Source organism: Neophocaena asiaeorientalis, unplaced genomic scaffold (genome assembly GCF_003031525.2).
Source record: "Neophocaena asiaeorientalis asiaeorientalis breed wild unplaced genomic scaffold, Neophocaena_asiaeorientalis_V1.1 scaffold47, whole genome shotgun sequence".
Taxonomy (NCBI): Eukaryota; Metazoa; Chordata; class Mammalia; order Artiodactyla; family Phocoenidae; genus Neophocaena; species Neophocaena asiaeorientalis.
Genome location: NW_020175399.1, coordinates 546,326 through 571,551, shown reverse-complemented (window position 1 = coordinate 571,551; position 25,226 = coordinate 546,326). Strand labels below are relative to the sequence as shown.

At 35.9% G+C, this 25,226-nt stretch overlaps 1 protein-coding gene across 1 annotated transcript in view; it reads right to left on the bottom strand.

The window, feature by feature from the left end:
• Positions 1–25,226, bottom strand: part of ABCB7 (ATP binding cassette subfamily B member 7) — a 126,132-nt gene that overhangs the window by 74,194 nt on the left and 26,712 nt on the right. Inside the window, exons 2-3 of the mRNA XM_024766419.1 lie at positions 5,828–5,905; positions 3,724–3,810 (exon numbers count right to left, since the gene is read on the bottom strand). Of these exons, the coding sequence (XP_024622187.1) occupies positions 3,724–3,810; positions 5,828–5,905 (165 nt within the window). The remainder of the gene's footprint in view (positions 1–3,723; positions 3,811–5,827; positions 5,906–25,226) is intronic.

Here is a 25,226-nt window from a genome sequence, read left to right as displayed (position 1 = left end):
AGTAGGCCAAAAACAAACATGAAAGTAACACTGGAAGTACCTGACCCAATAGTGTATAACTGGAAAGCCACAAACTGTACTGCTTATATGCAGCACTGCTCAATTTAACAGCATGACCTGAGGGAAAGATGCAGTTGCTCATAGTCATAAGTACTCTAAGTGAATACCTATAGCTAATAACCATGTGGACAGGGCACAAAAAGGACAAGTAAAAAATTAAAACACACCTGGAGCAGCTCACCTGGTAGAATTCTCAGATATTACAGATAACTGTATATTGATAAACTGAATACATTTTGCTTCTCAAGTCAGTGATTTCATATTTCTCACCAGAAAAGGCTGTTTAGCACTGAAGCAAGAACAATTTTTTCTACCAGAAGTCCACTCATTTCACTGGGCTTCGATAGGAAAATGAAAGAGTAAGAAAAAAAAAGATTTTTGATAAAGGTAGCAGAATCACCTTTTCTGGCAAGGTGAATTTATATAAGAATTCTGGTTTTAGAGACATTCTAAACTTCACTAGCAAGAAATGTTCTAACTCACAGAATCAAGGGATTGGTTTAGAAGGAAACTACTTGGGGGCAAAACTTATGGAGAGGAAGAAAATAAATATACCAAAAAATTTTGGATGCTATTTGTTTTGTATAAATGTGGGCTATAGGCTGAATATTTTCTCTCTAAAGAACTAATTTAGCAGAGACTTTGGAAATGCCCACAATTTCAAGGATACGCAAGCCATCCAAAGAACTGTCTCTTCAATCCAAGCTAAAGATAACTAACTGCAATTAAAGGAATAATTTTAACCACTACTTCAATACTGTTAGGGATAACAGTGGCTTGATAAAAGCTAGGTCAAAAGATAAGAAATCTCAGTAGATATCTAATGGAAAAATCTAGAAAGTAAGTGAAAAACTTTTCCCACATTATTGGGGATATAAGCATATGAGTTTGTGGGTGGGAGAGGAAATATATATTAATTGTCAGGAAAAGCTTTACAATTATTGTTGCTTTCTCTGTACTTCGAAGTTTGTTTTCTAAGCTCTGTTGGTCTGAAACTGCAATGAAGAGCTTATCTGGCAGCGAAAAGGCCCTAGGAAAAAAATGGCTTATTCTATATATGAGATGGATTTGAACCCAACAGTCAATTTAATAATTTATAATTTAAAAAACTACCAAGTTGACTGATATTTGCATTGGCCACTCAGTGAATTCTCTATCTCAAAGGGAAGTCAATTTGAGAAATCAAATAAAGATCATAAGGCTGCTTGATGATGGATGTAATCTGAGCTGAAAAATGGCCTCTCCATGTCATACAGGTATTCTTGTCCACTGGTCTGTGTGTCCATTCATTTTAACAAGCCTGGAGGCTTATTATTCCATTTTCTCTCCAATCCTCCATTTTTTAATACGCTAAGTTGCTGTTTCACTTCTTTGATTATATCAATATTTATATCAAAGCCTCTGATTGCTCTAGTAAATGCTAATCTCTCTTTCAATACTACTAGCTTCTGGCAATATCTAATCAATAAGGATATGTTTCTAACATTAAAAAAAGAACATGTCAAGCAAAGTCCAGGAAGCAGTCCTTATATTAAGCTCTGCATTATTCGTGTTTTTATTATGAGCACAGGATTACCTAAATTTACTAACAGATGCTTCTCCCAAAGAGGCACATAATAAAGTTTAAATGCAGGAGCAAAGTTCCAAAATCCTTTAAAAATCTGAAGATTCTATTATAAAACAAGTAAGACTTTAATTCATCTATTTTAACAACAGGAGCTTCCAAATATTGAAACTGCCACTCTTTTTCCACAACCCCTTTACTATAGCCACATTGGATAAACAAATGATTTAAATACCTTCTGAGTAGCATTATTAATGCTTAAGAACATACAAGTAGAAATGCATAGAAAGTGAAGTGGTAAAAGTTTCAGTTGGTTATAAGGTAAAATCTATAACTTGTCAGTGATAAAACTTCTACATGGTAGTTTAGATATTCTGCCATCTAAACTGTTAAGTTTCTCAACAGCAGGGACTGTGTCTTGCTCATTACTGTATCTCCATTTACTTAACATAGAGTTATGCACAACGCAGGTATTCAATAATACATACTTTTAAAATGAATGGACAACAGCAGAGTATAGGACTTAACAATCTCACATTACAGTAACAGCAGCTAATATTTACTGCCTACTGTGTGACAGGCACTATTCAAGAGCTTTGCATGGTGTGAGGAGTTAACTCATTCAAATCCCCTTTGCTATGATTATCAGCCCCATTTTAAAGATGAAGAAACTGATACATACAGAGATTAAGTATCTTGCTCATGGTCATTCCAGTAGGAAATGATGGAGCCAAGATTCAAATCTAGGCAGTCTGGCTCCAGAGCTCAGGCTTTTGACTTCAACTCCATATTGCCTCTTTTCTGGTGTAGCCTTCATGCTCTAGTATCCTATGATTCTTTTTAGCTAATGAGGCTAAAGTAACACAAAGATGGCAGCGAACAAACGATAAAGAAGAGATCAAATATAAAGATTTACAATGATTTTTGCTTTGTTTTTATTTTACTGGAGAATAAAGAATCTAACTTGAAGTTTATATTGCTTGAGTCTAAGACTGCTTTTCCTGTATTAGTCAACATATTTTTGGTCTGTTTAGAGCATTACTTATAAACTATCCTTAAGAGGCCTTCGTGACAATCCTGAAAGCTGACAAATATCATGCTAACGATATATCATGCCATATCCATATATCCATAATATATGGATAAACAAATTTCAGTATTTGTATTAATTGTTAAAAATTCTATTTTATAATACTTTGTTGTTTCTAAAGACAACCAGGACAAATGTTAATATGTAAAAATGGGATAGAAACATGAATGTGATGTGTTTTGAGTTCTGTGAAAGAAGCTACATGGGGGATTAAAGAAACAGGGAGAAAAGCACTGGAAAGGTTTTCTTACCAATCACCTCGCACCAATAAAATAAAATTTATTTATCTCTCTACAATTTAGAGAGCACTTTTACATAAAATTTGTTCACTTGCCAATAAACCTGAAAATATCATTTCTACTTTGAGATACCATGCATATACTGGTTGGGTGAAGTTAGAGGAAGATAATAAAGGCAAGCTTAGAGAAAGAGGACCAGATGGAGAATTGTATAACAGTATTCCAATGACAGTTTCACTCACTTAGAAAAAGTGTAGTGCAATTAAATCTTTTGATTTCAGTGGCCCTACTGTTTAGCTTGTCTGTATAATGATAATGATAAAGAATATGGATAATTAAATAAATGGATCAGGTAAATGAAGGATTTACCATGAAGCTAGGGGACATTCTAGAATCTTTTTAAACCAAGAGTATAGAAGGGAAAACATTAACCTTAACACATATACATTACTTGTAAGAGCTAAATGTAATTTATCTATATATAATGCTAGATTATATAACAAATAACCACAACCAATGCTATTTAAAATAAAGAACTAAAATATTTAGGTTGGTAACTAACTTTTCTTCTTTTTTAGTCAATCACGATATTTTTTGTCTTAAGCTTGAGAAAATCTCATCTATATAACCATGGTCAATTCATATGGTTTTGTATTAGAAAACCTGCAGTTACATGAGTCAATCAAAATATTCTGTAATATAACAATCTTTAATATATCTATCTTCCAATCAGCTATAAGAATTTCCAGGTACTTGTTATTGTCTCTTACCCCTTCTTTCGGGTCTGTGTGGAGTCCTCCTCCTGCGTGACCATGCCAACATGTCCTCTTTTCTATCAGTGGCCATACCTGAAGAACCTAGTTGAAGATGATACCAAGCCATCCATTAGCTATTCAAGAATTTCAGATCTTTGAAAATCTGATCTAATGTATGTCCCCCCCCCAACAAATTCAGAGGCACACCTTTGAGCCTAGCATAACTAAGTAAAACACCTTCATAATAAACTTACAGATACATTTATACAAAGAATATTGAGATATAACAAATTACTCATACAGAAGTTACTTTCTCTAAATAGTTTTTGAAATTAATGTTTAAAAGATTTAACTTGTAATATACTTCTATTTGACTTATACCAGCTTTCTTACCGTCATTTGCTACTAAGGTACTGTGTAGCCCGTAACTCTATCATTGGCAAGTATATAATACAGTTAATTAATTCTATCCCACCTGCTTTCCATGTGTATAACATTTTTGCTTTACAATTTAATATAGTTGATCTTACATAACTGATTCTTTTTCTTATTATTCTGGCTTACAAATATATATATTTAGAAACAAAGTACAATTTACTTCTTCACAGTCTATCTTATGCTAGAGTAATCTGCATACATGTTTTGTCTTTACTACTATATGGTAAATTCTTAAGATTAGGGACAGTCTCTTTTATCCTTGTATCTCCCATGGCCCATACCACAGTGTCTTGTACATGGGCTTGTTGAATTAGCTTATAAAACAAAGCTATCTATAAATTTCCCAACTAGTCTTGAAAATATGCAAATATCTTGCCTATTATAATTTTTTAAAGGCCCTAGATTACTGCTCAGGTTAGAAAAATATAAAAAGTAAATCATTTGAGAAAATATAATAGTTGAAAAGATAGCAAAGATTAGGCTTAAAATTTAGGCTTACTAATTTTAAAGTGTTTCCTCAAAAAATTACTTAACTACATGGATATAATAATGCTTCTTCAGTAGCCATAATAATCCATAATTAATGAACAAGGGCATAGTTTTTTACAAACACAAACGTGTATCAATACTGAATCCTAAGTGTTATCAGCTCTGGACCAAGCTATGAAAATGGAATTACAGAAAGCAAAAGTGCCTTCTTGTTCTCACCAGTTGAGACCCAAAAACATAACTGCCATAAATGGGTTACTGATTTTTGGATCAACAATCTTAAAGCATGTTGAAAGGGAAAACATCGAAAGGTAATATTCAGTGTGACAATGTCACTTTGTGACATTTTTTCCCTCTAAAAGACTGAGCAATGTTACATTAAGGGGTCTAGTAAATAACACACAAGATAATGAGGTCTTCAAAACAGCAAAAGATTAAAATATAAATATACAGTGGTGTTATAAACAATGAGAAGATGGAGCACCTTAACTTAAAATTTTAATTAAATAATGGAAAATCTAATTCATTTCTACAGCTTCTGCGTAAATTAGAACAATGCTTTGTACCTTAACGGCAAATAATTGTTAATCAAAAAGAAAAAATAAAGGAAGTACTCAGGACTTAGACTGTCTTCTAATTTTCTAGTCTTTCTATCTTGGAGATTTATTTGTCTCATTTTAAAGCACTGAGAATTTTTAAAGGCGTCTTTCACTTACATTAGCAATGAAAAATAACCCTCATCAACATGTAAACTCACATGACTTTACCCCACAGGCTCTAATAAGCTTACAGTCCCTTGATATTCTGATATTTGAACATCTTCTAAGGTAAAGAAACTTTAATCACTTGAAAAATGTACAGCATTCCATATATCACATACAAATTACCAGGATAAATTTAAGCGTAAACAAGCTGCCATTACATTTATAAAAGCTTTCTAAAAACATTACTCTAGTTGGCATTGATCTCAAGAGATTCAGACAGATTTCTTCAGGAGAAGAAAAATATCAAGATTTCTTTCTCCATTTCCAGTAGCAAAAACATATCTTCTTATTCATCTTGCCAGTACTTAGAAAAAAAACAAAAAGGGAAATTATTTGGAAAATATAAAATATGTAGTATAAACTGGAAAATGCTCCAAGGGCTTACACCTTTTTCCTAGCTATATGTAGAAGTGTCTGCTTCATCTTACCCTTGTAGCGTCTAATAACTGTCTTGAATTGCCTTTTCCTAGTCTCTGCCATGTGGTATGTCTTAATGACTCTGAGATCTGCAGAAGAGAAGAAAAAAGAGGGAAGAAGTTTCAGAGTGGACAGTTAATGTTCATAGATTTATTGTCCATAAACATACATAAAAGTAAAACCATAGCCAATATTAGAAAGATGGTTATGTTTCTAATACATACCTAAAAAGGTAAAAATTAAATGTGTGGTCCAGATATAAAGTAAATTATATTACCCATGAAAAGTGTCAAATTGTACTTTCTTTCTGCCCTCTTTCTCTCTAGGTTTCTCTTCGTTTCTGAAGGCCTCCTATGAAGTTTTTAACCCCATTGCTTTCTTAAATGGCTTCTATGCACTTTTCAAACACTCCTCTCTTTACTGTATTTTATTATGTTCTACCTTGTGTGTGCTCCCTCTTTAGTCTTAATGTGAATGCTAAATTTAGACACTGGTCACAAAATCACTTTTGCCAAGGTTTGTAACCAGGTGATGGATTCTTGGGCCAATTTTTTGTCTTGATAATATTCCAGAAGTGGAGTTGAAAGAAAGCAGAATAAAAAATAGACATCTGTAGAATGGACACACATCCTTCTAAAATGCACCATCAATTTAGTGAAGAAAAATTTGCTTCTTAGGTCAAGAATCTCTCAAAAGGCAGGTAGTACTTAGGTTTTTGCTAAGCTATACATGAGTTGTACAAATGGATTAATGTCATTATATAAAAGTCAATGTTGTATACTGCAAAAGAGCAAAAATTAAATCAACCAAAAAACAACCTCCATACACACAAAAAAGCTAACCAAATTACTGAGAAAATTAACTCAGTTGTTTTCTAGAATGTAATGAATGGTAGCGGTTTCTGTTTATATATACTTGTAAATACATAAGGCATTCCTCAATTATAAAAATTTCAAAAATACTAATAGCTATTTGCACACTGTCTTGCCAAACCCAACCTCCTACAACATGCCATGTACCCTCAAACTTCTATAAGCCTTCTACTGTCAATGATAGCTTTCTGGTGCTTAACTCAATTGTTTCCCTCACTGCCTTTCACCCTATTCAGACCTCATACAAGCTTTACTCCCTCATTTTCCTATTTTTCATAAGCCCCCAGTTCAAGTAACTATATTTCAAGCAAGATCTTGCATATGTCTGCACATGTATATGCAATTTAACCTTCTTTGCCTTTCAAAATTTACCCAGTTATCTCACAATGACTATCCACCTGCTTTATTCTCTCTCGAAACGTTGCCTACATATGGCCAATAGGTAAAAGATAAATGTTGGTGACACACTTTAACAGCAAAAACATACTTTCTAAAATGATATTGGTCAAAATAAAGGTAATTTATCAAAAAATCTAAGCCCTTGAAAGTACCCATAAAACCCCTTCAAAATTTCTAGCTATCTCTTTATCCTTCTCTAATCAAACCATGTTTCCCTTATGCATCAGGATTCAAGGTAAATAATTTTTAAATGTTCACATTCAAACTGAACTTCTATTACTAAGATAGCATTGTAAAATTATGAACTATATCAAGCATATAAAAAGTTCAGGAAACAATATAATGAACACAATATGTATTCACTACCCCACCTAAGAAATAACAGGTAAAAAGAAAGCCCCTGACATGCTCCTCTACAATGCCATCTCCTTCGTGTTCCCCAGAGAAAATCAACATTGATTATTTAAAACATCTTTCATTGCAAAAGCAAAAACAAAAACAACAGTCACATAATGTGTTAATTCCTTTTGAGGGCTAGTCCCACCACTAATTAAAATATTGTTTCTATGGAAAAAAAATGTTCTGATTTCTAAACAACAGACTTACAAACACTTCTGAAACACAATATATTTGTAAGTTAGGGATTAACTCTACTTTTTAAAACTCTGAAGGAAGGGGTTTATAGCAAAAACAACAACAAAAAAAAAAACTTAAATGGAGGAGGGCAACAATGGAAAACAAGATGATTAATTCTTTGAAACTTGATTTGAAAATTAGAGGGTTGGCCTAGATGCTCTCTAAGGTCCCTTTCAACTCTAAAATTCTGTGATTTTTATGGAATGAAATGAAAGTGCTGCAGTTACTAATTGGATTTTAAAAATCTTAATTGAGAAGCTTGTGTTTATTTCTTCAATAAATCTAGCCTCTGAATTTATTTATAACACCATCCCTCCAAAGACACACACAGAAATAAAACATATATTACTGAAAATAACAGACATGACTACTGTTCAGATACCATACAAATGCAGTATTCTGAAAATGACAATCTGCCAGTCCATTTGAAAAGGCATGTAAGTTAAAACACTAGAGAGTCATTTTATTTATTTTTCCCTATCCCACCCCTCCAGGCGGTCACAAAGCACCGAGCCGATATCCCTGTGCCATGTGGCTGCTTCCCACTAGCTATCTACCTTACACTAACAAACGTAAGAGAGTCATTTTATTTTACCTAAAAAAAGAAGAAATTCTGGAAGAACCTAAAAGTCATCTGTGGCATCCAGGCATAATAATGTATGCTCTTATCTAGAACAGAACTATCTGTCCACTAATTAATAAAAATATTAATCCTCGATAGACAACTGCATAGGCACAATATCTTGCTCTGTGTAAACATTCAATTATTATTTACAAAAATTTTATCAGCACTAAAACCATCAATCTAGCAGACAGAACTACCTCCACGTAAATGAGACTAAGATTCAAGCATCGGAGGCTAATAAAATCAAAACCTATTCCATTACAACTGCATTTTTCCTTTAAGGTAAAAATTCAATTTTACTAAAAATAATCCTATTAAATAACTCTTTAGTGATTATTAAATATGATTACATCCTTTTTTAGAATAGTTAGCTTTCATAATACAAGTTATATTCAGTGTTTATAACACTTGAAGAATTACCTAATAATAACAGAGATTAAAGAGCAATTTATAAATTGTCAACCCATCAGGGATTTTGGAGTCAATTATATATTCTGCATTCCTGAGGCTTTGGAAACAGAACTAAGTTTACAATTATCCATCCATGTTGCATGTAATGCTTAACAGTATCAAACAGTCATGCATGAATATTGTTATCATCTGATCATTATAAACCTAAAACATTTAAAATTAAGCTCTTGATACATTTTTAAAGAGAAACTTATAATTTAAAATTACATTTAACTTACTTTAAAAGTTTAAAAGTCTGAAATAAATGTTATTTAAACTTGGTTTTCTTCCCAACTTCTTATAAACTAGCTGTAGGGGGAGGGGTATGGAGAAAAGAAGAGGAAGTAATGGGCGAGGTGTGGGGGGGACCTCAGGGGTAAGAGGGGGAGAGGCAGAGGAGAGAAAATGTTAGACTGACTTCTTAGATTTTGTAATTATATTTCTCAACTGTAAGTTGAAGGATAAAAGGATTTCCTTCATTGTGTTAGATATTCAATAAATGTGTGTTGAATGAATGAATAAATGAACAAATAGCTTAAGGATCCTGGGCAGCTCGCATCACCTAAGTATTCATTCATTAAACCACAAAACCATCAGGTTGAACTATATTGCTAAAAAATTTGATGCCTCCAGAACAGGGATTGGCTATTTTTTTTCTCTAAAGGGCCAGAAAGCAAATATTTTAGAGTTTGCAGGCACATAATCTGTGTCACAACTACTCAACTCTGTCACTGTGGCACAAAAACAGCCACAGCTGTTTTTGTGCCACACAAATGAATGAGTGTGGCTGTGCTCAAATAAAACTTTATTTACAGAGCTTCCCTGGTGGCGCAGTGGTTGAGAGTCCGCCTGCCGATGCAGGGGACACGGGTTCGTGCCCCGGTCCAGGAAGATCCCACATGCCCTGGAGTGGCTAGGCCTGTGAGCCATGGCCGCTGAGCCTGCGCGTCCGGAGCCTGTGCTCCGCAACGGGAGAGGCCACAACAGTGAGAGGCCCACGTACCGCAAAAAACAAACAAACAAACAAAAACAAAACAAAAAAAACTTATTTTACAGACACTGAAATTTGAATTCCATATTGTCATCTGTCACAAAAAAATTATTCTTCTTTTGATTGTTTTCCCAACCATTAACAAATGTAAAAAAAATTCTTAGCACAGAGGCCTTGCAAACATAGGTGGCATACTGAATTTGGCTCAATGGCCATAGACTGCTGATTCCTGCTCTAGATGATTTCTAAAATTCCCTACAGCCACCTCCTGCTCTGGATGATTTCTAAAATCCCTGCAGCCTCTAAGGATTCTGAGAACGCCATAGCAAAACAAAAGAAAACACCTCCACAAAAAAATCACCACCACCACCATCACAGAAAATCAACCCATGAACAAAAATTATCCACAGAAGTCCCCTCCTCCTAAACCAGTTTTCCTTTTATCTACCAAATTTTTACATCTCTGAGGGCATAACACCAGCAGCAAGGCCTATTTAGCAGTTTGTGCAAAAACTCTTCATAGTTTTTATGTTTGTTTAGGCAACTTCTGTGAAGAAAGTTTAGACCTTGTTCCCCATTCATATAAGAAACTCATTTATCATCACATTTTTGTCATCATGAAACCTGTGCTCTGCTTCATATGTTTCATCTAAGCGGTGTGAAATTCCATGCTGTTTACTAATAAAGTAACAAAGAGTTACAAGGCATTTGCCAAATTCAGGGCAATAAAAACTAATGACAATGTTAAAAAGTATTAAAAAAGAAAGGAGGTGGATGGACCTAGAGTCTGTCATACAGAGTGAAGTAAGTCAGAAAGAGAAAGACAAATACCATATGCTAACACATATATATGGAATTTAAGGAAACAAATGTCATGAAGAACCTAGGGGTGGGACGGGAATAAAGACACAGACCTACTGGAGAGTGGACTTGGGGATATGGGGAGGGGTAGGCTGTGACAGAATGAGAGAGTGGCATGGACATATGTACACTACCAAACGTAAAATAGGTAGCTAGTGGGAAGCAGCCGCATAGCACAGGGAGATCAGCTCGGTGCTTTGTGACCACCTAGAGGGGTGGGATAGGGAGGATGGGAGGGAGGGAGACGCAAGAGGGAAGAGATATGGGAACATATGTATATGTATAACTGATTCACTGTGTTATAAAGCGGAAACTAACACACCATTGTAAAGCAATTATACTCCAATAAAGACGTAAAAAAAAAGAAAGAAAAACAACAACAAAAACCTTCAGAGGGTTTTCCTGGTTAAAAAAAAAAAAAAAAAAAAAACCTTCGGAACCAATTCATTTTAAATCATGAAATTAGGGGGGGGAAACGCATAAAGAGAACCTTATCACACTAAGAGTAATTCACCAAGGGCATATTTTAGACAAATTTAATAGTGAATTATTTCACTGGGCTCGTTTATTAGAACTTTAGGAAATTGGTATGAATCTCTCAGTGCTTCTAAGATTCCTAGCCCTACTGTGTTTGTGCACAGAATGGAGACATTACCGTACATTTCACACTGCAGCTGGAATGCTGAGATAATGCGAAAGAAGTTGAGAAAGTAGAATTGGACCTATATTTTTGCTACTTTACAATTTCAACTTTCAGTCTTTATGTTTACTAATATGGAGGTGGAAGAAAACTCTCAAGCACATTTCTTAACTTTTAGTTCCATAGCTGGACCATTTGAATCAGTAGCAGACCTGCCACTTTGTTTAGTTATACTTTTCTGTTAAAGCTCTCATTTATGTTTGTTGCCTTTTACAGATGTATCAGATTGCCACTGATGACCAAATTACCTGGAAAATTACCCTAAACTCATACAAGATAGGATTTTCATTTACTTGGGTCATTCTGCAAGGCTCACCTATGCAAGTCATATCCAAAATATTTTAGCTTTCTTTATATGCACTCCAAGAAAATCTAATAACAGGCAGTCCTTTGGTAGGAAATATGTGACATAATTTTTGCTTATTAACACAGGTACATACTGAAAGTACTGATATAAACATAAACTCAACTCCAGGGCTTACAAATGATACCTAATGAGTTCCTGCTGAGCACTAGATGGAAAAGGTATTTTGAAGAAGGTACTCGGTTTTGTGCATTTTAAATTCCTTTTGGCTTATCCATAGTCTCTTTCTAGCATGCTAAAAGTTAATTTCTGCTGCAGAGGTAGGTAAATACGCACATTTCAGGCTGATAGCAATGTGCCACTCCCCTCAACATGGGTAACTACTCTTTATCTCTTTGCTACCTTTGCTCTCTTCTTATGTGTTCGTAGATTTCTCTTTCTCTTCTGCCTTTTTTTTGTTAGTTTAGTACTGCTAATGGCACTCAAACCTGAGAAGGCTGCTAACCTCTACTTCATTATCTCCTCATGGTCTTATTGAACAGAGACAAGATATAGAACACAAATGTGTATTTCTGGTAACACAATTATTGTCCAAAACAATTGACTTAGTTTCTCAAATGAAAACAAAAGGAACCTTTTCAAAAGATATCGCACCCCTTCAAAAATATATACACAAAAATGTCTTAATTTTGCTGCCTCTCATTTATCTATATGAGCCCTGAAAACCTGTCAAGAGTTTTTTCTAAAAATATCCATTCTTCTTTTCAATTGCACTTTGAAATTCATAAGGTGACCATAATTCATACAATGACTAGAACAGTTGTTTTCAAATAATGCTGGGAAGAAACTTGACAGCTCTCTTAGAAGCACTTTACGAGCAGTATATTTTTCTAAATGCCTTCAAGAGAAGCACCTAGAGCCTTAAAGTCACTCTAAGAATGTTCCAAGAGTAAACAAACCTTGCTATAAACTGCCATATCAACCTTCCTAAATTGGATACACTGTTGCAATATAAAAAGGTTTTTAACTTACATAGTGCACACAACAAAAATTTTAAATGTGTTCCTCAAGTTTTAGGAGTTTATAGTCTAAAGCTAACAGATGCAGGCATAAATATCACAGCAAGGCAAATGCAAAGGTAAGATATATCTTGACGGCCTTCATACCATCATCCACCCAAAAATACCATTCAATTTTAGCTCATCCCTGGAGATGCTTAGCCCAGAACAGAACAGCTGATTCACTGAAGGTCAGGGTAGTTTAGAATCAATATTTTATCCACTTTTCATATTTTAATTTGGATCTTAGTTTGCTAAGGTATTTTTGCATTATGATGCAACATGGATTAGAAGCAGCTATACTATAATCATTTTTAGTAAGAACCACAGCAGTTACTGTTCACTAAGCAATCATTATTTGGCTGGCCTTCTGCCCAACACTACATTATCTTATTTCATTCTCACTACAATCCTACAACATATCTACTATTATTATTATTCCCATTTTACAAACTAGATACTGAGGCTCAGAGAGGCTGCCTTGCTCAAGTTCATACAGCTAGTAAGTAGTGGAATGGAGATGGACATTTCTAACATTATCAATACTAATAATACCAACAATGTCACTGGACCTAGTGATTTTACTCTTCCTGATTGATAACCTTGAAATGTCTAGGTTAATTTTTCTGTTATTAACAAGGAAGATGTGGTGTTGTTTGGGATTTTTTGGCAAAAGTATCAATGCAATTGTGATGTTAAATACAAAGAGTGACATCACCAAAAGCAGCAGAGTAAAAAAGTGTACCTCCGCTAAAACAATGATTAAGTTGTCAAAAACTGACAAAAACAATTTTTAGAACTCTGGAATCTAATAAAAAAAACCATATAACAACCAGGGAGTACATAAAGAGGAAAGAAATTGCTAAATTTCAGCAGAGAGCATTATGACATTTGTGCATACTCACCTCTCATATCCCATTCACCAGATCAGAGGTAGCTATGGGGATGGATGGTATCTCTCATTCCTGGTATGGCTGGATGCTACCAGAGGGGTAAATGTAAGCCTTGTTCTCAAAGAATTTTGATTATGTCTTCTGACTGGTCTGGCAGCTTCCTGAACACCTGGCTCAGGGGCTTACCTTGTTTTGCACGTTTCAGAACTCTCTTCAGGCTGGAGCTGTGTTCAGTGTTGTTTGTTGGAAGTATATAAACTACATAAAGTATATAAAGTACATACACTACCTGCACATGCCTGGAGCAACAGCCAATGGGGCAAGCAGGAGAAAGAATAAAAGTCTAACAGTATGAAGCTTCCTTAAGAAACTAAAAATAGAACTACCATACGACCCAGCAATCCCACTACTGGGCATATACACTGAGAAAACCATAATTCAAAAAGAGTCATGTACCACAATGCTCATTGCAGCACTATTTGTAATAGCCAGGATATGGAAGCAACCTGAGTGTCCATCGACTGATAAATGGATAAAGAAGATGTGGCACATATATATAATGGAATATTACTCAGCCATAAGAAGACATGAAATTGAGTTATCAGCAGTGAGGTGGATGGATCTAGAGACTGTCATACAGAGTGAAGCAAGTCAGAAAGAGAAAAACAAATACTGTACGCTAACACACATATATGGAATCTAAAAAAAAAAGGTTCTGAAGAACCTAGGGGCAGGACAGGAATAAAGACGCAGATGTAGAGAATGGACTTGCAGACACAAGGAGGGAGAAGGGTAAGCTGGGACGAAGTGAGACAGTGGCATGGACATATATACACTACCAAATGTAAAACAGATGGCTAGTGGGAAACAGCCGTGTGGCACAGGGAGATCAGCTCAGTGCTTTGTGTCCCCCTAGAGGGGTGGGATAGGGAGGGTAGGAGGAAGATGCAAGAGGGAGGAGAAATGGGGTTAAATATGTATGTATAGCTGATTTACTCTGTTATACAGCAGAAACTAACACACCATTGTAAAGCAATTATACTTCTATAAAGATATTAAAAAAAAGAATAAAAGTCTAGGAAGAAAGAGTCTGGGGCAGGAGGTACATGGTAGAATAAGGATTTTAAAAAGAGTAGCAACATTATATTTTTAAAGTAACAAAAGATAAACACAAAAGGATATTAACATCTATTTAATATAATGCTAAGAAAAAAATAAAATGTTGAGAAAAAAATATTTACAGAAATAAGAGGTTAAATACACCAAGATGAAAGATCTCATATTACAAGAGTACACAGAGTGCCAAAAGGAAAAATAAAAAACTACCATCTAGGCATATTCACTGTCAAACTTAGGAATATCAAACTAAAAGGACATATTCTAAATGAATCCAAAAAAACCCAAATAACATAAAGCAAAAAGAATCAGGGAGGAGCTTCAAGTTGGCAGAAGAGTAAGACGCAGAGATCACCTTCCTCCCCACAAATACATCAAAAATACATCTACATGTGGAACAACTCCTACAGAACACCTATTGAATGCTGGCAGAAGACCTCAGACATCCCAAACGGCAAGAAACACCCCAAGTACCTGGGTAGGGCAAAAGAAAAAAGAAAACACAGAGACAAAAGAATAGGGATGGGATCTGCACCAGTGGGAGGGAGCTGTGAAGGAGGAAAGGTTTCCACACACTAGGAAGCCCCTTCGTGGGCAGAGACTGCAGGTGGCGGAGTGGGGAAGGCTTTGGAGCCACGGAGGAGAGCGGAGCAACACGGGTACGGAGGGCAAATCAGAGAGATTCCTGCAGAGGATCACTGCCAACCAGCACTCACCAGCCCAAAAGGCTTGTCTGCTTACCCACCGGGATGGTGGGGGCTGGGAGCTGAGGCTCGGGCTTCAGTCAGATCGCAGGGAGAGGACTGGGGTTGGCTGTGTGAACACAGCCTGAAGGAGGCTAGTGTGCCACAGCTAGCTGAGAGGGAGTCCAGGAAAAAATCTGGAGCTGCGTAAGAGACAAGAGACTTTTTCTTGCCTCTTTGTTTCCTGGTGTGTGAGGAGAGGGGATTAAGAGCACTGCTTAAAGGAGCTCCAGAGACAGGTGGGAGCCGCGGCTATCAGTGCGGATCCCAGAGACAGGCATGAGACGCTACGGCTGCTGCTGCAGAAACCAACAAGCCTGTGGGCAAGCACAGGTCACTATCCACACCTCCCCTCCTGGGAGCCTGTGCAGTCCACCACTGCCAGGGTCCTGGGATCCAAAGACAAATTCCCCGGAAGAACGCACGGCGCGCCTCAGGCTGGTGCAACGTCCTGCCGGCCTCTGCAGCTGCAGGCTCGCCCCGCATCTGTACCCCTCCCTCCCCCTGGCGTGAGGGAGCCAGAGCCCACGAATCACCTGCTCCTTTAACCCCATCCTGTCTGAGGGAAGAACAGACGCCCTCAGGCAACCTACACACAGAGGCGGGTCTAAATCCAAAACTGAACCCCAGGAGCTGTGTGAACATAGAAGACAAAAGGAAATCTCTCCCAGCAGCATCAGGAGCAGCGGATTAAAACTCCACAATCAACTTGATGTACCCTGCATCTGCTGAATACTGGAACAGACAACAAATCATCCCAAATAAAGGAGGTGGACTTTGGGAGCAATGATATATATATATATATTTCTCCCTTTTTCTCTTTTTGTGAGTGTGTATGTGTATGCTTCTGTGTGTCATTTTGTCTGTATAGCTTTGCTTTTACCATTTGTTCTAGGGTTCTGTCTGTCCTTTTTTGTTTACCTAAAAATTTTTTTTCTTAATAATTACTTTTTTATTTTAATTACTTTATTTTATTTTATTTTCTTCTTTCTTTCTTTCTTTTCTTCTTCCCTTTTATTCTGGGTCGTGTGGAGGACCAGTTCTTGGTGCTCCAGCCAGGCGTCAGGGCTGTGACTCTGAGGTGGGAGAGCCAACATGAGGACACTGGTCTACAAGACACCGCCCACCTCCACATAATGTCAAACAGTGAAAATCTCCCAGAGATCTCCATCTCTATGCCAAGACCCAGATCCACTCAACGACCAGCAAGCTACAATGCTGGACACCCTATGCCAAACAACTAGCAAGACAGGAACACAACCCCATCCATTAGCACAGAGGCTGCCTAAAATCATAATAAGGCAACAGAAACCCCAAAACACACCACCTGTCATGGACCTGCCCACCAGAAAGATAAGATCCAGCCTCATCCACCAGAACACAGGCAGTAGACCCCTCCACCAGGAAGCCTACACAACACAGTGAACCAGCCGTAGCTACTGAGGACAGACACCAAAAACAACGGGAACTACAAACCTGCAGCCTGCGCAAAGGAGACCCCAGACACAGTAAGTTAAGCAAAATGGGAAGACAAAAAAACACAGAGCAGGTGATGGAGAAAGGCAAAAACCCACCAGACCTAACAAATGAAGAGGAAATAGGCAGGCTACCTGAAAAACAATTCAGAATAATGATAGGAAATATGATCCAAAATCTTGGAAATAGTATGGAGAAAAAACTAAAAACGTTTAACAAGGACCTAGAAGAACTAAACAGCAAACAAACAATGATGAACAACACAATAAATGAAATTAAAAATTATCTAGAAGGGATCAATAGCAGAATAACTGAGGCAGAAGAACGGATAAGTGACCTGAAAGAAAAAATAGTGGAAATAACTACTGAAGAGCAAAATAAAGAAAAAAGAACGAAAAGAATTGAGGACAGTCTCAGAGACCTCTGGGACAACATTAAACGCACCAACACTCGAATTACAGGGGTCCCAGGAGAAGAAGAGAAAAAGAAAGGGACTGAGCAAATATTTGAAGAGATTATAGTTGAAACTTCCCTAATATGGAAAAAGAAATTGATAATCAAATCCAGGAAGCACAGAGAGTCCCATACAGGATAAATCCAAGGAGAAACACGCCAAGACACACATTAATCAAATAATCAAAAATTAAATACAAAGAACAAACATTAAAAGCAGTAAGGGAAAAACAACAAATAACACACAAGGGAATCCCCATAAAGTAAACAGTTGATCTTTCAGCAGAAACTCTGCAATCCAGAAGGGACTGGCAGGACATATTTAAAGTGATGAAGGAGAAATATCTACAACCAAGATGACTCTACCCAGCAAGGATCTCATTCAGATTTCACAGAGAAATTTAAACCTTTACAGACAAACAACTGCTAAGAGAATTCAGCACCACCAAACCATCTTTACAACAAATGCTAAAGGAACTTCTCTAAGCAGGAAACACAAGACAAGGAAGAGACCTACAATAAAGAACCCAAAACAATTAAGAAAATGGGAATAGGAACATACATAGCGATAATTATCTCAAATGTAAATGGATTAAATGCTACAACCAAAACACATAGACTGGCTGAATGGATACAAAAACAAGACCCATATATATGCTATCTACAAGAGACCACTTCAGACCTAGTGACACATACAGACCGCAAGTGAGGGGATGAAAAAAGATATCCCATGCAAATGGAAATCAAAAGAAAGCTGAAGTAGCAATTCTCATATCAGACAAAATAGACTTTAAAACAAAGACTAATACAAGAAACAAAGAAGGACACTATGCAATGATCAAGGGATCAATTCAAGAAGAAGATATAACAATTGTAAATATTTAGCACCCAACATAGGAGCGCCTCAATACAAAAGGCAAATACGAACAGCCATAAAAGGGGAAATCAACAGTAACACAATCATAGTATGGGACTTTAATACCCCACTTTCACCAATGGACAGATCATCCAAAATGAAAATAAATAAGGAAACACAAGCTTTAAATGATACATTAAACAAGGTGGACTTAATTGATATTTATAGGACATTCCATCCAAAAACAACAGAACACACTTTCTTCTCAAGTGGTCATGGAACAGTCTACAGTACAGATCATATCCTGGATCACAAATCAAGCCTTGGTAAATTTAAGAAAATTGAAATCGTATCAAGTACCTTTTCCGACCACAACACTATGAGACTAGATATCAATTACAAGAAAAAATCTGTAAGAAATACAAGCACATGGAGGTTAAACAACACACTACTTAATAACCAAAAGATCACTGAAGAAATCAAAGAAGAAATCAAAAATTACCTAGAAACAAATGACAATGAAACCACGACGACCCAAAACCTATGGGATGCAGCAAAAGCAGTTCTAAGAGGGAAGTTTATAGCAATACAATCCTACCTTACGAAACAAGAAACATCTCAAACAAACAATGTAACTTTACACCAGAAGCAATTAGAGAAAGAAGAACAATAATATCCCAAAGTTAGAAGAAGGAAAGATGTCATAAAGATCAGATCAGAAAGAAATGCAAAAGAAATGAAGGAAACGGTACCAAAGATCAATAAAACTAAAATCTGGTTCTTTGAGAATATAAACAAAATTGATAAACCATTAGCCAGACACATCAAGAAAAAAAGGAAGAAGACTCAAACCAATAGAATTAGAAATGTAAAAGAAGAAGTAACAACTGACACTGCACAAATACAAAGGATCATGAGAGATTACTACAAGCAACTATATGTCAATAAATTGGACAACCTGGGAGAAATGGACAAATTCTTAGAAATGCACAACCTTCTGAAACTGAACCAGGAGGAAATAGAAAATATGAATAGACCAATCGCAAGCACTAAACTGAAACTGTGATTAAAAATCTTCCAAAAAACAAAAGCCCAGGACCAGATGGCTTCACAGGCGAATTCTATCAAACATTTAGAGAAGAGCTAACACCTATCCTTCTGTTCCAAATTATAGCAGAGGGAGGATCACTCCCAAACTTTCTACTACCCAAGGCAATGTACAGATTCAATGCAATCCCTATGAAACTGCCACTGGCATTTTTCACAAAACTAGAGCAAAAAATTTCACAATTTGTATGGAAACACAAAAGATCCCGAATAGCCAAAGCAATCTTGAGAAAGAAAAACGGAGCTGGAGGAATTAGGCTCTGTGACTTCAGACTATACTACAAAGCTACAGTAATCAAGACAGTATGGCACTGGCACAGAGACAGAAATATAGATCAATGAAACAGGATAGAAAGACCAGAGAACTATCATATGATCCAGCAATTCCACTCCTGGGTATTTATCCAAAGAAAACACTACTTAGAAAAGATATACATACCCCTATGTTAACTGCAGTATTATTTTCAATAGCCAAGATATGGAAACAACCTAAGTATCCATCAATAGAAGAACGAATAAAGAAAATGTGTTTTATATATATACACAATGCAATATTATTCAGCCACAAAAGAAGAATGAAATCTTGCCATTTGTGACAACATGGATTGGACTTAGACAGAATTATGCTAAGTGAAATAAGTCAGAGATAGACAACTACCATATGATTTCACTTATATTTGAAATCTAAAAAACAAACAAGTGAATGAACAAAATAAAAACATACTCATAGATTCATGAAAACAAACTGGTGTTTGCCAGGGGAAAGTGGGGTTGGGTGGTGGGCAAAATATTTGAACAGGATCATTAAGAGGTATAAACTTCCAGTTATAAAATAAATAAGTTACGGGGATGTAATACACAGCATAGGGAATACAGTCCATGATCGTGTAACAACTGTATGGTGAGCGATAACTAGATTTATCATGGTGACCATTTCAAAATGTATATAAATCAAATCACTATGATGTAGATCTGAAACTAATATAATATTGTATGCCAATTATACTTCAATTAAAAAAATACTCCAGCTGGTTTTGAATGTCCTGATGACAGAGAAGCCCAGGAAAAAAGAGAAAATGACAGCTTTATCTATCCCTGTGTTTCTCTCTCTTGATTTTCCTCTCTCAGGAGTCCTTACATCAGAATCCCTGAAAGAGGTGAGCAAGTGTTAAACACATAAGATGTAGTGAGACAAACATTATTCTAGAAATTAAGAGATTTTGGTTTTAAGTCTGATTCATTCATTATCTCTTTATGCTACCAGGCATATGATTCTTCAGTTTCTCATTTGTAAGATTCGCAAAATGGAGAAGATTACCCCCTAAAGGCTATTTGAATGCTAACATCCGATGAATCTATGATTCATGTGTAATCACTTCATGTACTTAAAAAAGCAACTGCCTTTGCTGGCAATTAAAACATTAGCTAACAGCCATTTGAAATGTCATCCAAAAGTAAATAAAGTTTACTTAAATGAAATTTGGATAGAATACAATATCTGGCCTTCCCATATGACTATGAGTGAAATCTTTGATTCACAGAAATTTTATAAAGTGAAAAATCTCACACGAAGTTCTTACGCAATTTTAAACAGTAATAAATCAAAATTGAAAGCAAACTTATTAAAAGACAACTACATTACATAATAATACATGTTTTTAGACCACGTAATGAAATTAAGTATATTAAGATAGTATGTGCTCTGAATACTCACTTAAAAACCACACCAGCTCTAAAAAGAGAATCACTTGCTCTTCAGTTTTTCTATCGTATGTGCCAACTTAAAATATTAAAGTATGAAAGTTAATATGAAGGGATAAATAAACACTGATATGGTGATTGCTCAGATACAGGTGCTCATTAATAGAATTAGTATCCTTATGAAAAAGACCCCAGAGGAATCCCTCAGCCTATCCACCATATAAGGATACAGTGAGAAGACAGCTGTCCATGAATCAGGAAGTGGGTCCTCAACAGACACTGAATTTCCTGGCACCTTGATCTTAGACTTCCCAGCCTTCAGAAGTGTGAAAAATAAGTTTCTGTTGTTTATAAGCCACCAATCTACAGTATTTTATTGGAACAGCCTGAACTTATACAATCTCAAATAAACAACCTTACTTTTCACCTCAAGGGTAGACAAAGAACAAACTAAACCCAAAAATAGCAGAAGAAAAGAAATAATAAAGACTAGAGCAGAAATAAATCAAATAGAGAATATAAAAACAATAGAGGGAATTCCCTGGTGGTCCAGTGGTTAGGACTTGGTGCTCTCACTGCCAGGGACCTGGGTTCAATCCCTGGTTGGGGAACTAAGATACCACAAGCCACACAGTGTGGCCAAATAAATAAATAAAAATAAAAACAATAGGAAAAAAAATCAGCAAACTGAGAAAATACTTGTAAATCATATGTCTGATAAGGATTAATATCCTGAATGAAGAACTCCTACAACTTAGCAACAACAACAAAACCAAACAACTCAATCAAAAACTAAGTAAAAGATTTCAACAGACATTTCTTCAAAGAAGATATATAATGGGCAATAAGCATATGAATAGATGCTCAACATCATGAAATATGAGAGGAATGTAAATGAAAATCAAAATGAGATAACACCTCACACCTCTTAGGGTGGCTATCATCAGAAAACAAACAAAACAGAAAATAACCAGAGTTGGAAGGATAATGAGAAATTGGAATCCTTGTGCATTGTTGGTGAGAGTGTCAAATGGTGCAGTCACTGTAGAAAATGCTATGGCAGTTCCTCAAAAAACTAAGAACAGGGTTACTATGTAATCCAGCTGTTCCACTTTTGGGTGTATAACTAAAACAATTCAAAGCAGGGACTCAGGCGTTTGTACATCCATGTTTACAGCAGCATTATTCACAATAGCCAAATGGTGGAAGCCACCCCAGTGTCCACTAACAGATGAATGGTTAAACAAAATGTAGTATATGCTTAAAATGGAGTGTTATTCAGCCTTAAAAAGGAAGGAAATTCTGACACATGCTACAACATGGATAAACCATAAAGACATTATACTAAGTGAAAAATACCAGTCACGAGAAGACAATATAAATATTGTATGGTTCTACTTATATGAGGTACCTAGAGTAGTCAAATTCAGAGACAGAAAGCACAGACACGTCATTTTATTGAGCTTCACAGAAGAGTTTTTGTTTTGCTTTGTTTTTTAACAAACTGAAGGTTTGTGGCAATCCTGCATTGAGCAACTCTATCAGCACCATTTTTCCAACAGCATTTGCTCACTTCATTTCTCTGTGTCACATTTTGGTAATTCTCACAATATTTCAAACTCTCCACCAGCAAAAAGATTATGACTCACTGAAGGCTCAGATGATGGTTAGGATTTTTGAGCCATAAAGTATTTTTTAAATTAAGGCATATACGTTTTTTACACATAATGCTATTGTACACTTAACAGACTACTGTATAGTGTAAATATAACTTTTATATGCACTGAGAAACCAAAACATTCATGTGACTAGCTTTGTGATACTTGCTTTATTGTGGTGGTCTGGAACCAAACCTGCAATATCTTCAAGGTATGCCTGTAGAATGGTAGTTGCCAGAGGTAGGAAAAGCAGGGGAATAGGGATATTCCCTATTCTACAAACTACAAACTAATAGGGAAATTAGTTTGTAGTTAGTGGGTACAGAGTATCAGTTGGGGAAGATGAAAAAGTTCTGGAGATGGATGGTGGTAATCACTGCACAACAATGTGAATATACTTAATGCAACAGAACTGTACACTTCAATATGGTTACAGTGGTAAATTTTATGTTACATATGTTTAACTACAATAAAAAGAACCAAATCTAAAAAAACAGAATGTATAGGATGCAGTGAAAACAGTGCTCAGAAAGTTACAGCACTAAATACCCACATTAAAAATGAACAAAGATCTCAAATAAATAACCTAACTTTACATCTTAAGTAACTATAATAAGAACAGTACACTAAACCTAAAGATACCAGAAAGAAGGAAATAATAACAATTCGAGTGGAGATAAATGAAATAGAGAAGAAAAGAATAGCGGCAATCAACAAAAGCAAAAGTTGGTTCTTTGAAAACACCAACAAAATTGACAAACTTTTAGTTAGAATGACAAAGAAAGAGAGACACAAATAACTAAAATCAGAAATGAAAGGAGAAACATTGCTACAGGCTTTACAGAAATAACAAGGATAAACAATTGTATGGCAATAAATTAGATGACCTAGATAATAAGGACAAATTCTTATTATAATAAAAATTACCAAACGTAGGTTATTTCAAGAAGACATAGAAAATCTGAACAGACCCACAACAAATAAAGACATTGAATCAGTAATACAAAACTTCCCAACAAAGTCCTAGACCATATGGCTTCACTGGTGATTTCTACCAAGCATTTTGAAAAGAAATAATTTAAATCCTTCTCAAACTCTTCCCCAAAAATTGAAAGGGAAAGAACACTTCCTATCTCATTCTATAAGGCTAGCATTACGCAGATACCAAAGATAAAGACATTAGAAGAAAACTAAATACCAAAATCCCTTATGAACATAGATGTAAATACTCTCGACAAAATACTAGCAAACTGAATCAAGAAGTATGTTAAAAGGATTATATACCATGATCAGGTGGGATTTACCCCAGGAAAGCCACAGCGGTTCAACATAAGAAAATCAATTAATATAATACGCAACAGTAATAGAATAAAGGGGAAAAAAACCCACTTGATCATCTCAATTGATACAGAAAAAGCACTTGACAAACCCAACACCATTTTGTAATAAAAACCCTCAGAGAACTGGGAATAGACGGAAATTTCTTCAACATGATAAACCACGTAAAAACCACAGCTAACATAATATTCAGTGGTAAAAAACTGAACGTCTTCCCCTTAAAACATGGACAACAGCTTTTAACTACTGCTAATCAATACTGTACTGGAAGTTCCAAACAGAGCAATTAGGAAAGAAAAAGGTGGTTGGGGAGGAGGGAAGTTAGAGGACACATACTTACTGATTTCAATGTCACCTGCAAAGCTACAATAATTGAAAGTGCAGTACTGACATAAGGATAGACATAGAGACTAGTGTAGGCAGACTCTCAACCACTGCGCCACCAGGGAAGCCTGGCAGCTGATTTTTGACAAGGGTGCCAAGTCCATTCCATGGGGGGAAAAAGTCTCTTCAACAAATGATACAGTAACAATTGGATATCCATATTCAAAAGAATGATCCTGGACCCCTACCTCAAATCATATATAAAAAGAAGAGCTAAAATCATAAAACTCTTAGAAGAAAACATAGAAGGAAATCCTCATTACCTCAGATTTGGCAATAGATATACTAGTGGCCAACAAACAAATGAAAAGTTTCTCAATCTCATTAGTCATTAAGGAAAAGCAAATAAAAACCACAATATGGTACCACTTCACATTCACTAGGATGGCTATATTAAAAATGCCCTCCCCCAAAAAAAGACCAGAAAATAAGACACGTTAGAAGGGATATGAAGAAACTGGAACCTTCATACACTGCTAGTAGGAATACAAAACACTGCTGTGGAAAACAGTCTTGCACATCCTAAAAAAGTTAAACACAGAATTACCATATGATCCTGTAATTCCACTCCTAGATATATAATCAAAAGAATTGAAAATAGGACCACCTCAATATATAGAGCAAATACTAACAGAACTAAAAGGAGAAATAAAACAGTAATACAACAATAGTTGGGGACTTTAATACCTACTCCTGATAACAGGTAGATCATCCAGACAGAGAATCAATAAGGAAATAGCAGATGTGAACAACACTATAGGCCCAATGGACCTAAAAGACATAAATAGA